Consider the following 15116-nt stretch of genomic DNA (forward strand, 5'->3'; position numbering starts at 1 on the left):
TACATTTCTTTATCATTTGTATCTTAAAAAAACCTTGGAATTTCCACTCTCTTCTTTTTTTTTTGGGGGGGGGAGGGGGGAGGTGGGGAGTATGGAGCTAACACCCCTTTGTATTTGACAAGAATGCTAAGTTCTGAACTTAGAGCACTTCAGTATTTCTTGTAGGTTGCTGATGTACTGTATTATTGTAGTCATACAGGGTACAAAGAAGGGCCAGTGGATTTTGCTGTCAGGCTTGGGGATTTTACCCATCTTCTTGCCCAAAGGGCAAGTGAAAGTTTTTTGGGGAAGTTTCTTAAGGAATTAATTCGGTCAAGCTGGAAAATGGAACTTCTTTGACAGTATTACATTGTGTGGTCCAGGAATAATCATACCTCCCCCATGGAAGGTGTTTTCTTTTGAACCTCCCACCCCCTGGAATTTCCAGTTCAGCTTCATACTTTTCCTTAAACAATTTGGCTGTTGTGACCCCCCCCCCCCCCCTCCCCTTGGAATTTCCATTGACCTTCCATGAGGAGAGTATGGATATTTGTGGGAACCACACATTTGTATTGTAAGTTTCCATATAAGCAACAACAACCTTTATTGACTCTTTAAACTGAATTTTTTTTTATTTTATTTGTAAATAACATCAAGAGAGTCTAGGGGGTAAAAGATCCACATTTAATTTTCGCGTTAGCCCCCATACCTGTTTATACTATTATTTTTTTTTTAAAAAGAGAAGAAGCAGAACATGGAGCTGTAAGAGATGAAACTGGAAACATGGATTTTAAATTAATATGCGGGCCACATTTTGATTAAAAAAAAAATCACTCCTTGGAAGAAGTATAATTGTATGAATTGGATGTATGGAGACCCTGTTAAAATACAAGCCTTTATGTTTGTGTTGTATTTTTTTGGGAAGTAGAGCCTACAACGACACTCTTATGCTTTTATTCAGGCCAACTGTACTTGGGTAATAGGTCCCCTGAGCTGGCCGGTCCACCCTTTTTACCTTTTTTTTTTTTTAAGTTTTTTTATCATGATGATGATCATCAGTAGTAGTTATTCTCCATTACAATTAATATCATTACGATTTTAGGCTGCCACACTGAAGGAAGGGGAGCACACTATTCGAACTGGTGCATCAGCTGATGAAATAAAGCAGAGGGTTTTAGGTGAAACAGCTGACATGTTCACGACAGCGAAGAGAGTATACACCAGTTTCTCTTCAATTCGTCGCCCATCACCTTCTTTTGTAGTTGACCAGTTCAATGAATTGGAGAGAGAGGGTCTTGGAGTTTTTAAGAACATCCACCGTTCTAAAGTCTTTTTCAAGAAGGTACCTGAATTATTCATCAACGAAGAATACAAGCTTGGTAAACACAATACCACATTCCAGACTTACAAACAATTCTTTGAGAAAACTGATGAATTCTATGACGACAATCAGCGCCTGGAGCTCGTAAGGCAGTACCCATGGAAAGAGGATGCCCAAAGGTGGAAATACCTCCCTGTCCCTGAACTAACCCAACAGCAATAAGATTTAGTGCCCCTTTAGTCTGAAACACTAAAGTATGGTTGTTGACATTATCATCAAAAATTATAAATATATAATAATACTGCTCCCATAAATACTTGCATCTGATTGGCCGACAGTAGAACAATTTATCATTGTATCACTGCTGAACAATTGAAAATTAATTGTATGACTGTCGTTCAGAGTTTCGCGCCAAAAACGGCGGCTGCACCACTGTCACAACTAGTTTCTAGTCTACTTCAAGGGTATTCATTTTGAGAAATTGTCATAAAGGCTAGATTTTAAGTTGACTCATAAAATCAAAGTAAACTCATCATCATCAACTTTCAAAGCCAAAGTAAGCAAATCAATACAAAAAGACCGCCTGGCACATTTTTTAATCTGTTTAAACCTGATCTTGCTGTGCTCGATTGGATGCTTGTATTTATGGTAGCATTATTATCAATAGGAGAACTGTACTTTTTCTCAAAACAATTAGGGATTAATTGTAGTCATGAACAAATTGGTCTGATCTTTTTACTCATACAATTAATCCCTAAAAATTTTTATTATTGTTTCTCGAATAGATCGTTTTCCTATACAAATTGATTTTCAAATTATATTCTTCACAAAAATTGATGATGCTTCACCATTATTTAAAATAAATATGAAATTTTAAAACCTTGCCCATGCAACATTTACTTTCATGGTGAAAACATATTTGTTTTAATCACAATTATCATTGTTACCCCCTTGCTTATCATGTTTTGTTTATCGTGTTGAAGATGTTTCAAAATTGTTAGGGTTGTCAGTGGCACTGCCATTGTTATAATAACTACATTTATTTCAGATAATTATAAATTCTTAAATTCTATAATAAAAACTATTGTATAGCTATATGAGCTGGAACAAAATAATAAACATTTATATGTTAAACTAAAATCACTACATTTCAGATTACCGGTATTATAAGTTCTTAATTTTTATTTATATGTATGTTCTCTGAATTTCAATCTATAGTTATTAATAGAAATTATTATTATAATAAAAATTATTGTATGACTACATGAACTGGAACAAAATAATGAACATTTAATATATGTTACACTAAAATTAGATTATTATATAAATTATCAAAATAATAAACATTGATATTACGAGGAATATACATGTGGTAGTTTATTTCAACTGTGTTATCATGAACAAGCCATAGTCAACTGACACATCCTTAAAAAAATCATGGAATTCCCTGCTTTTCATGAACAATCTATAAAATTCAAACGATTTTTTCTTCCACATTGATTTGAATCAAATGAATACTATTGGAATCACATAATAATCATTATTAATTAATTTTTATATGGCCATGTCTCATAAGGACTGGGGACTACTGAATTGACAAATTTGATTGCCTGAAATCAATATTGACTGTGGTCTAGATCCTCCCATCCAGACCAGTTAAATTTTACGGTAAAAAAGTTGCAAACTAAAATGCCAAATATTGACTATTTTCTACTAAAAGTGCCAAAAAGCCTAAGAAGAAAAAAAAAAGAGTAAAGAGGGAGGACAAGCAAACTTTGGCAGATTTAGGTTCAGCTCATTGCCATTCCCAATCAAAAAGGTCAGCCTGTACGAACCAGTTTCATTGAACAAATTACATTGTAGTTTTCTTGTTTGGCCATATAGTAAACATCTTATTAACCGAGCTTGGTCGGTCTGTATGGGAGAATCTTGACCTCAGCCGTGAGTACAGGCCTCACTACATTCGGTATGTACTCATCTCTTAATCTCTTATGATTTTCAAGGTCCTAATAATGATTACAGTACTAAGATGTTACATTTTTTGTGTTGGCTGCATACAGGAGTTCCATTTCCTTTTTTTACTCACTTAAAGCTGCAACCTCTTTCTTCATCATGAGAGAAAAAAGGTTTTTTTCTCTGATGATCTTGTCCACCCACCTTTTTACTTTTTCATATGAGGGAATGCTAGTGACTCCAGCAGTTGTGATAACTGGCTTAAAGAGCTTAAAAATGTTTTCATAGTCAGGAGCGGCATTTTCTTGAGATCCCATCAGGCCATTGACCAGCTGCTGAAGGACAAAAATCTCAAAGTCGCCCAGTTTTTCAGGTGCCAGTGGCTCATTCTTTCTCTCCAAGTACTCCAATGAAGACAATGTGATGTCATCATGTTTCCTTCGTTTTCTGGTCTGCCCTTCTTTGACGGCTGCATTTTTAGGTCCATATGGGTTACCACAATTAAAGCATCTACATGATGGACTGCATCCTTGCAATGCTTGAAAGCATTTGCATCGTGAACCAAAGTTGCTGCAAAATGACCTTTCTTTGTCTTTTGCACCTCCTCGTCCACAAGAACAACACTGTGTCCTGACTTTGTCTGGACTTGCCTTGTTTAAGTCTTGGCATACTGCTCTCTCTTTTGGGAATACAGGGTCATAGTGACCTTTTCCTGACTGGTTAAAGGCCACGTATAGGGGTACACTGGTGAGTGGGCTCACCCTTGGCAGCAAGGGTATCACAGGGTAGCTGACGATAGACGAGAACACTACTATTGGGAGTTTTAGTATGTTCGTCAGGGCAAGCAAAACACTGTTTCCAAGTTCATAATCGAAGATGCCTGGTTCCAAGAATGATTGTGCAGTGTCTTCCAATGAAGATTTCTCAGAACTGGTTAAAAACATGCATATTCCTCACTGTTAATCCCTAGCCATTCAACTACCACCAACTCTCTCAGTAAAATGTTCCTGTTAGAGAGGTCTTGGTTCCTGTATATGTTTAAGGACTGTAAATGTTGCTTAACTGCATCATTATCACACTCAAGCATTTTATCAAGTGCAAAGGAGATTGAAGTGAAGCAGCAGTCACCATCACCAGGAACTGACATTTTCTCAAAACCATGGTTAGATACAATTTCGTCTAGTTTTTTCTCTGCCACCAAATATTCACTCTGTTCATGACAATCAGTGTGGGAGAAAAGGAGAAGTGTTGAGGGAGCATGAATCCAGGAATATTTGTTTGCAAGTAGTGGACTTTGTTCCTTTGAGAAAGTATGTGATGTAATTTTAGTCATAGCAACAGCTCTGTTTATGATTGTTTCTTGTGATTCCATAGTTAAATTTTCATTGTCATCATCTGAATCAGATTCATAACTGGATGAGGCACTTTCCTCCTCGAGATCAATGTCGAGGTTGTCACATAACATACTTAGGCTTTCACTTTCTTCTCCAAGGGCAGAAAAACAAGGAATATTATTACCAATGCCAAACTTTTCACGAGACATTTGTTCCCCCAAAGTAAGAAATGTCTGAAACCATTGACTCACAGACTTGCATATTCTGTGTTCTCTTCCTTTTTGTTTTGCATCACAAACATTTAGTTTGTAAAATGCAGTGGTTAGAAGTGCAACTGCTAAAGCAACACCAATGCGGTCTTTCTTAAGCCATTTACGCAACCTCTTGTGGATATTCTCGTTGCGGTTTGTTCCAACTCCTGGTGGAATACCTGATAAGCAGCCCAATCTAACATGCTTCATAACTTTGTTTATTTCAGCTACAGCTTTATCTGGTAGCACCCTTAAGTCATTTACGAGCTCAGTTGACCATTTTCTCAAGAAGTCCTGCAAGTTTTTTTCTATCTTGTCTGGTGGGGGTGTTGATCTTTTCCTAGAATGTCCAAAATCATTGTCATCCCGAAAACATAATCTCAAATTTTTAATCATAGCTTGTCTGACTCCTCTCAAGTCAGCTGTAACACCTTTTCTTGGTATTTGATCCAAAATACGTTTGAGGGCGTGGAATAAATCTAGTTTGATGGGGACATTAGATCCAAATATGGCATTGATCTTTTTCTTAACAGAACAGCAATTGTCAATTATAATACCTTCCAACTCTTTTTGGGCAATTTGATGCCGTTCCTTCAGCCCAGTTAGAAGGGACTCCACTGTGTCAATAGATGTACCTCTCGCAAGCTGCCATGCAAGTACCTTATTCTCCTCATTCATGACAATAAACACGGAATTATACAGCTTGACCCACCGCTTGTTTTGCCAATAGCCAATGTTAGCAGATATTTTGAACGTGTGGTCTGCTGGTAGCCACTTACCATACTGACTAGCCATATGCTGAGTGTACATATTCTCACAGTCACTAAAAGCTCGCAAGAATGCCCTTGTGATTAACATTCTTCCAATGAAATCCTTCTTTGGATTGAAAAGGGGAAAATTAGCTGCTGCATTTTGGCGTTGTGAATAGTACAAGAAAGCTCTGCTGCAGTGGTAAGAATTGTGCAAATTCAAAAGCATGTTCTCAATGTCCTGTATACAAAGCCCAGCCTGAGTACTGCTTGAAATAAAATCAAAAAGTTCCTTTGTCATCCCAGACTTGTGAAACAGAATAAACGGAATTCTAATACCTGCCTCACGGATTGCCTTAACAGCTCAGGGTCATGTACAACAAACTGGTGATGTTTACCGCTGCAGAGATACACACATGAGACAAGAAGGACTTGCTGCTGAATCGAGAATATGGTGCGAGGCGATGTATGGGAGCTTGTTCCATCATTCCATCTCCACACGCGAAGAGACGACTGACAATATGGACAGGCTAGATCGCATTCTGTTTGGACCAGGGGATTCCATAGAATAACCGGTGGAATCATATAAGCCTCCGTGTCGTCACTGGGCGCGTGTTGCCCGCCAGATGGATAAAACACATTGCTGAAGCATCGTTTCGCAGCCGATGACTTTGAGGAAGCAATACAATTTTGTATGAACTCTCGCCACGTTTGCGGAATATTAATTGGAACTACCACCGGCAAAGAAATACTTAGAAAAAGCACGCAAAAAATGACAAAACTAAGGTTGGTGGACGCCATTTTTTGAGACCGCAAGTTAGCAAAACAATGGATTAAAACCATACGTCAAGTATGTGCTCTTTTGTGTGACATCGAGTTATCGAACCATCGAACCAACGATCCAACAATTCACCGAACCAACGATCCACCGAACCAACGATCTATCGAACCAACGAACCACCGAACCAAAGATCCACCGAACCAACGATCTATCGAACCAACGAACCAACGATCCACCGAACCAACGATCTATCGAACCAACGAACCACCGAACCAAAGATCCACCGAACCAACGATCTATCGAACCAACGATCCACCGAACCAACGATCTACCGGACCAACGATCTATCGAACCAACGATCTATCGGACCAACGATCTATCGAACCAACGATCCACCGAAGCAACGATCCATTGAACTAACGAGCCGCCGATCCGTCATCAGTCTCTCGTTAAGGAGTGACGTCACTGGTGACTTGGTATATGGTGCACCAGCCCGAAACGGTAAACCCCCTTAACATCTTGAGGTGGGTCCATGTCAACAATGGCCTGGACACCATCAGGATGTTGGGAAATGCCATTGCCACTAAGGAGATGTCCCATCCAGGTGACTTACTTGACTTTGAATTGAAATTTCTTAGGTTTAAACGTAAGGTTTACTTCTTTGCAGCGCAACATTAAGTTCCATAGGTTCATGTCATGATCCTTTTCTGCCTCCCCGACAGTTTCTCTACTTTCAAAGACTAAGATGTCATCTGCCTTGTTAACAACACCTTTCAAGCCCTCTAGCGCTTCGTTTCGCTTTCGCTGATACTCTTCTGAGCCCAAACGTCACCAAACGGCATAGGCAACAAACGGTATCTCCATACTGGGGGTATGCATGGTAGTTAAAAATGAAGAACTCTCGTCCAGCACAATGTTAGTGAATCCTTTGTACACATCCACACAGGAAAAAAATTTGGCGTTGCTCAATTTTGGCAGTAACTCGTCAACAATTGGAAAAGGCACTATTCCCAAGGAACAGGCACACGAGGAACACTAAACTGGCTGGCACTACTCACGACAGGTTTCTTTTCGGCAACAACTGCAGCAATATTTCCATCTTCACAGTTAGGTATGACTGGATCAATACTACTGGGTGGGCCTGACACAACAGATCTAAGCTCTTGTGCAGCAGTGTCCCAGAGGGTGGTGGCTGTGACGTTCCAGTCGGTAGTTTCACTGTCCTCCTGGGCACTTGACTGAAGTTGATGCACCATCATATCCTCGCTGTCCCGGACACTTGAAGCTGACAGCGACCTACTTTCTTTTATTCCAATCAGCCCCAGTTTGACAGAGTCGGATCCACTGAAGAGGGGTGGTTGTGATCCCATGACCATTTTACTCAACAGCTGAAATTCAAGAGGGTAACACTTTCCTTGAGTTTCGCAAACTAGCTCGACCTGCCGCACGGGTGTGATGATACCTCCTCCATAGGTGTGTAAAGAAGCGTGAGATGGCCGGATCAGGGAATGGACATCAAATCACTGGTCCACTGCCAGGGTATTGGTTGTCGAAGCCGTATTGAATTGAAGTGTTTTCCAAACAAAATGATTTTAGTTGCGGATAATTTGATCGCGGCAAAAACCTTCTCCTTTCTGCACTGAAAGAGCTCTCACAGAGTAAATGCCCAAAGTAAACAAGTCGTACACGTTTTGTCCACTAGCAGACCCAGATTCATCCACTGCATTCACATTCTGGAGTTTTTTTTTTTTTATGCACGTCCTGGCAACGTGCAAGTTGACTTGCTCCTGATCTCCCTGCACTTGCCTCATCAGCCTTTTCGCATCAGTGGAAGATTCATAGTTCTTAGCTATTGCAACGACAGTACAAAACGCTACAATTTATGACTCCTTCTTTGTTCCGATGACCATTAGTATTCAACGTCTTTGTAGAGTTTCATCCACTTAACCTGTAATGAGCCTGTCACGACAAGCTTGATCCTTAAAGTCCCCATATTCACAATACTTGGCTCGCTCTACTATTCGACATTCCCAGGCACTAATTGACTATCCTTCAGCTTGAAACATGCGACCCCTTTTTGTCCGCTTAGCTTGAACACTTACACTAAATCCAAATCTCTTATTGAGAGCCTGAAGAACTTTCACTTGGTTGCTATTGTCCGCGAGAGATAAACTAAGAGTCTTGTTGCTTGGGTTTATTTGTCTCTTCATCTTCGGCGGAAGCGGAGCGCGAGGTGTAGACATAAACACATCCGAATTTTTCCATTGAGCCACTCCTGCTTCGCTGCCAGAGTTATATTTGCAGCCAGCTTTCGGAACGAACCATCCCATCACCGTACAGTAATCAATGTAGTCTAAAATAAATAAGTCTAGAGCTTCTCGATCGTCTTAACCTTCTTGCATCTGAGGGACTGGAAAACCAACGGTGTGCCGCCATTACTTCAGCAAACACAACAAAATTAGAAAGAACCAACTTGACAACAAAATGGCGGGAACTTATCAAACGATTGCAATCACAGGTCGATGTCATGCAGTGTAAACAAGACAACTAAAACTCACAGTAAACTTCAGGCAAAGGTTCGTCCACTCCTAATACCATGTTGACTAGCCGTTACAGGCACGAACATGAACAACTTGGCTAACACAACGATCAAACTTTATTCAGGCTGTCGGCCATGCTTTCTACACAGACAACACACACACTCGTCATCGCTGATCAATTACAACAGTCCCACCAACAATACATTCGACCAACAAAAGATGAACGGATGTTGGGCAGATGTCGGATGAACGGAGTGTTGAAACGCTTCCAACGCAATTCAACATTTTCCGGAACAACGGAAATGTTGAATCGATGTTCAACATTTTTGTGACACTTTCAACAGTGTTGAACGACCTTTTCAAACGCCCCCGAAATTTGGTTCAGAAAAAGTGTTGAGCGCATGTTGAAGCAAACGTTGAAACCGTTTAAATGGGCCTACAAAAATGTACTAATTAAACTAAATAACGGAGGTGCAGAGCCGAACGGTGTCGAGTATAATCCGAAGATTTCTGAAGAACTTTTCGGTGATTTCTAGACTTGCTTACAAGTCGAGCCTACAGAGCGCGAAGCGCGATCGTCAGAGCTCGAGCGAGCGAGCGCGGAGCGCGAGCGAGCGAGAGCTCGACTTGTTTCCCTTGCTGGAAATCGAATCAAGTGACGTCATTTTGGCGCGAACTTTTAAGGGTGAGAAGTTGTCAAACTGTCAACTCAATGCATTCTTGTCATTTCAACTTTGGAAACGCCGACAATTGCATTGGAAAACTTTCTCAATGCGTTTCAAAACGTTGGGAATGTTTCCGAACAAAACCGAAATACGTTGAAAACCATTTAAAAATTGGGCCAACGCATTTGCAAAACATTTTTCAAACGTTGACAACGCATTTGAACAGTGAAAGGACAAGTCATTTTCTTTATCAGCCCCGCGAAACGACTGTATCGTACTACACACTGTTCATGCGAAGATTTTGTTTACATTTTGATGACTACAGAAATTTTGTCGATTCGCTTCGCGAAGATTTTTAAAATGCTTTACTTCGAATGTGCGAGTAATAATAATAATACCGGCTACTGCTAGCGCTGCTACTGCAATAATAAATTTTAAAATGAAAGCACTACACAGCATGACATGCAGAGTGCTGTCTTGACGGGAAAACCTGGAAAACAACATAAAATGTATCGGCTCTAATGAGTTTCCTATTATATACCGAACGAAATTCGGCCGTTAACTCGTTTGGGATAACGGCCGAATCCGTATCGGTATATAACAACCGAACAAGTTAACGGCCGAAAAATGCTTGCTATATACCGAACAAGGTTGAGGCTTATCTCGTTATTATCAAAACACTCATTTAAAATGCAGCATAAAATACCGATCGATCGCCTCGTGATGCCTACGGTCATAACCTCTTTTCTTTCGCCGTGACGTAGAAAATCGAAAACGAATGGGGCCACCTCAAAGGTCAAGCTTTTTTTCCCGATCATCCTGTAGGCGCCGATAAAAACACGTCCTTTCCACAACAGTGATAGCCTGCAGTGCAGGCGTTTTTCATGGGGGAGCGCTGAATAATAAATTTAGTTCGCGTATTTGAAGGAGGCTGAGGGGGAGGGGGGAAGGGGCCTCCTTTATTTCTCAGCCAGTCGTCCTCTCCCTTAGGGTCACTTTTGACTTAGTCCAGCCCTCTCGCGCTTCCTCGCCCATAATGACAGCAACGAAGGATTATTCAGCGCTCCCGCTCCAAAAATACGCCTGCATTGCAGGCTACAACAGTGACTTTCGATTACTTTGCGCTGATGTTCGCGGACATCTCTGTACTTTGCTTTCGCAACCCGTACACGAATTGCGTCGTTTAATGAACGTGTAATCAGTGCGAGGAATTTAGAAGTTCTTGGTCGTAGACCGAAATAACAATCGCTATCGAAGAGCTAGTGTTGTATGTTTGAACAGCTTTGCGCGTGATCTGGTTATGATCTGGCTTGATTGACGTGTACTTTAATATCGCTGGTTCTGATTGGATAATGCGACAGGAGGAAAATTCCTCCTGTAAATTTGGCGCGCTGCAAGTGATAAAAGTCGCTCGCGCCAGGTCCATTCAAAGAGAAGCAAGCGAGCGACTTTGAGAAAGTCTAGGTGATTTCAATCTCTTTCGAGACTTAACGAAGACTGCCTATTCTCTTTTGTAGCCCCGTTCTCAGGGCTTTATCCTTTTATAATTGGGAGTGGTGAAAAAAAGACCCTGGCATCGGCTTCTCACGTGACAACCAAATACCCGAAAATCTTAGGTGTAATAAATTAGCGGCGACTAGATTATGCATAATGTTGGCGTTTCGCGCTCGCGATCGGATTAATGCGCCAGTCATGCAGGCTACATCGAGGCTCGAATTCTGCTTAATATGAAATGCTCCAAACGTTTAAGAAGCATAGTCGCAAACTGTGAACGGGCAAAACAAGAGATCAAACTATAAAGAAATTAGGCCGGCAAATGCCACAGGATTCAGAATACAAATATGAGCTTGACCTCACACTTAAACAGTATCAAACCCTTGGTCTTTTGTGATTGACTTCAAAGCTCAGACAAGGAGCCATACTTTTATGTCTCTTGAACGGCAAGAAGTTAGGTAGGATTTGGAATAGTAGCGATTTTTTGGAACCATTTGGGAGAACAGCAATAACATCGAGGCCTTTTAACTCTTTACGTGGACAGATCGATGACTGGATGAAACTGAAAGAACTAAGGAGGCTTACGGTCGCTTAGAAGCCATCCTAATCCCAATGACTACGCATTTCCGCCATCTTGCTACGATCACGATAATATTTCGCAAAATTCGAACCTCGATGTAGCCTGCATAACAGGCGTTTCAGTTTAGCCGCGCGCGAAACGCCAGTCAATATCCGCAAAATTATGTATAATCTAGTCGCCGCTATTTTATTACACCCAAGGTTTTGGGTGTTTCATGGTCACGTGAACAGCCGATGCAAGGGTTTCCCCCCCACCCTCTCTTCCCTTCCCAATTTTAAATGGAAAAATTTCTGGGAACGAGGTTGCATCTTCTGACGACCTCACGGCTTCTAGAAACAAGTTGTGAGGCGTTCCGGGGTAATCTTTGTTAACAACCTATTTCAAAGGCATAAACTAAAGAGTTATTTGCAAGTACGATTCACACTTCTCTCAGGCAATGTTTAGACACCTCAGCCTATTGTTTCCTTATTGTTTTCAGGTGTAAGGTTGTACAAATGCAATTTCTCAAGTGCCAATTAAACTTTTGGCCATTTATTATCTTTCATATAACATATTATGACCTCTAGCTTGAGCGTGAGTTTTTGCCTTTCTTTCAGGGGCGTGTCTTCGTTGCTTTTGCCATCATATCTGTTTTGCTTGGTCCATTAATAGCTGTCGTGTACGGTGCTCCATTGATAGATGATTACAAAATTTTTGGTTTTTATTACGACATCGATGCCGTGCATGCCATTGTTTTACTTTTAGCCGTGTCGTCAGTAGTTGGTTTCCTTGAATGTGTGACCGGAATCTGTGCAGTCATTCTCTGCTGTAAGATGAACCCTGATTATTGCAGTCTGTGCAGGATCAACAACCAGCAGGTGAAGAACAAAAATGAATTAAAAGGTTTAAGTGATTAGTTAAACAACGAAGCAATTATCCTGCGAAATCGCGCGGAATATTGCCTGACTGCGAGGTTGGCTAAAGTCAAGGCTTATTTTATAAGATTGAGCTTGATAATTCGCCGTCTTTGTAATTGAACTATCAGTAGAGACTTGCTCTAACATCAAATAAGGTGGTTAATTTCCAAATCAATATAAATTTCTGTTTTTGACTGACAGAAACATGTCGAGGAGCTTAACGTGAAATCAAATCTAATGAAAATCGATGTGTTTAAAACTAAACCGTTTTCGGGGAAACTAATATAAAAACTCACTATAGACATCCCATTAAATTTTTTTATATAAAATGATAACCTTTCTACCTTTTTCTGATATCAGGTGCAACACATGACGCATTCTGCAAACTGCACCACAACCGAAAGACCTACTGAGGTCTTTGGCGGCGGTTCAATGCACGAACGCTATGAAATGGTCGCTGTGCAGGTGTCAAGAGATCAAGACGCCGTGCCTGCTAGGGTCTTTGTGCCTCTATACGAAGGGCGAGTAGGACAGCGGCAGTTTTCCCGAGGTCCTTCATTTGAGGCAACATTTAGCACAGGCAATAGGTGTCAGCTTCCTGCAAGGCCACCTATTATGAGATATCACTGACATCTTCGTAGTCATTAACCACTGTGATACCAGGGAAATTTGGAAAGTATTTTGGTATGTTTTGTCTACTTTATAATCGTTTGTGCCCTGAACACGCCTTCCATTTGGATGAAGCAATAGTAGTGTAACAGAATTGTGAATTGTTAGCTCTAAGGAAAACTAATAATCACAAAACGTTTAACAACAATTAATTGTGCGCCAATAGTTTACCGGAAAACTCTTCGATAAAACTTTGTTTATTGCAAATTGTCTATCAGTTGAATAGTTAGCAAAATTAGTTTTATAACGCCTAGATTGACAATCTTCAACCGATCTGATGGTGTTATGTTGTGAATTAATTAATTTAATTGTGCATGGCTGATTGTGCAGCTGCCATGTAATATATCAAACACGGGAAGGTGTGTTTCATCACATATCCAAACACTGAGTTGTAGGTAATAATAATAATAATAATAATAATAATAATAATAATAATAATAATAATAATAATAATAATAATAGTAATAATAATAATAATAATAATAATAATATTAACAATATATATTTAATATTAGGAACACATATCCAGACCAAGGTCACGGTAGTGATTTTCTTTGTTTACTCTTGATGATTTTTTAATGAGTTTGAGAAGTAATATGTCAAAAATAGGTATGAAATTGCATACAAGTGTCTGTTGCTAGGCAGTTGTTCTTATATCGAATTGTTGTAATCAGCATCGTCTAAATTAAAATTGCTGAATTTGCACTAACGTGCTAGGCCAGTAACTGTCTTGAGGGGGTTTCTGTTGAGAGAGTGTATTGTTGCAAAAAGGGCTTAGTTTTTGTACGGGGTGGATTGATTCTTATATTGAGTGATTTATAATGGTTATAGGACTTAGTGGTAACAAAATCGGACGACCGCGCAGCGGGAGTCCGATTTGTTTAATCACGAGTGTGATTACAGACAGAATTGGACGGCACGAAGTCCTGTTACCAATTAATCACAACTCTAACAAAATTTGAGAAAAAAAAACCCAACAGTTTAACTTTTGGGGAGAATAAATATAGGGCAACAATTGAGGTAAGCGCGTGCAAATGACAAGTAATTTCCCATTACACCAGGCATGACGCGTGAACTGTCCAATTAATGCTCAAATAGAGCCTGGTGATAACGAATCAGATTCGAGAATTTTGTTATAGTTATGATTAGTAACAAAATCACCATTGTAATTACAAGTATGAACATAAGCAATGATCATTGATTACAAACGAGGAATGTCGAATAAAACGTTTTTATTAAACAGAAACTGGTAGCTTTACAGAAAACATATCTACAATTTGTATTTATGTTCCTAAACATCGCTTAATATTCGGTAGAATGTACCATAGTTTCAATGATTTATTGACAATCATGCAAGTAAAATGGTAGTGAAAAATGTTGAAAATGGACTGTGCGCTACACGTAACAGCATGTCACAGGCTAAAATAGAGAAAAGAAAGATACGTGTTCCCACAAATTAGACTGGAAATCAAGCCAACTGGATCAGCTCAATATTGTGCCGGTAAGTGGAAGTAGAATGGGTACATGAAAACCTTATTACCATCATAACTGTGTACTAAACACAAATTTCCGAAACTGACCTTACAGTGAGTACACGTTATTGCTGACAAAAAAAACTTGGGCATAATATACACAACCTAATATGTATTTCTTACATTCCTTGAGAACCCAAGCAAACTAAAACAGTTGAAAGGTATAAACTAGAACATACAGCATACATGCACTCTTTTCCGCGAACTATTTTACTAGCAGTTCACGGCTGGTTCGCGATACAGACAAATGTATGGAAAGTTCAAAACACGATTGGACGATTTCTGGCGCGATATAACGCCAATTTTTTGATCCTTTTCCTATTGCCAAAAGTTTCCAATTCATGAATTTTTCAGAAGCGATGTTTTATAAAA

General features: G+C 39.9%; 2 protein-coding genes and 1 pseudogene across 4 annotated transcripts in view; 2 read left to right on the forward strand and 1 right to left on the reverse strand.

Moving 5' to 3' along the window:
• Positions 1-1799, forward strand: part of LOC146463190 (uncharacterized) — a 4409-nt gene extending 2610 nt beyond the window's left edge. For both annotated transcript variants that reach the window (XM_085084766.1, XM_085084768.1), the window contains one exon: positions 1082-1799. In XM_085084766.1, coding sequence (XP_084940892.1) covers positions 1082-1522 — 441 coding nt within the window. In that variant the 3' untranslated portion in view covers positions 1523-1799. The remainder of the gene's footprint in view (positions 1-1081) is intronic.
• LOC146463188 (uncharacterized) overlaps positions 1-13184 on the forward strand; it is a 25971-nt gene extending 12787 nt beyond the window's left edge. For both annotated transcript variants that reach the window (XM_085084788.1, XM_085084789.1), the window contains exons 3-4: positions 12244-12504; positions 12904-13184. In XM_085084788.1, the coding sequence (XP_084940914.1) occupies positions 12244-12504; positions 12904-13173 (531 nt within the window). In that variant the 3' untranslated portion in view covers positions 13174-13184. The remainder of the gene's footprint in view (positions 1-12243; positions 12505-12903) is intronic.
• Positions 3111-5597, reverse strand: LOC146463191 (uncharacterized; annotated as a pseudogene).
• Positions 13185-15116: the final 1932 nt, after the last annotated feature.

Source organism: Pavona decussata, unplaced genomic scaffold (assembly GCF_977016875.1).
Source record: "Pavona decussata unplaced genomic scaffold, jaPavDecu1.1 SCAFFOLD_180, whole genome shotgun sequence".
Classification (NCBI taxonomy): Eukaryota; Metazoa; Cnidaria; class Anthozoa; order Scleractinia; family Agariciidae; genus Pavona; species Pavona decussata.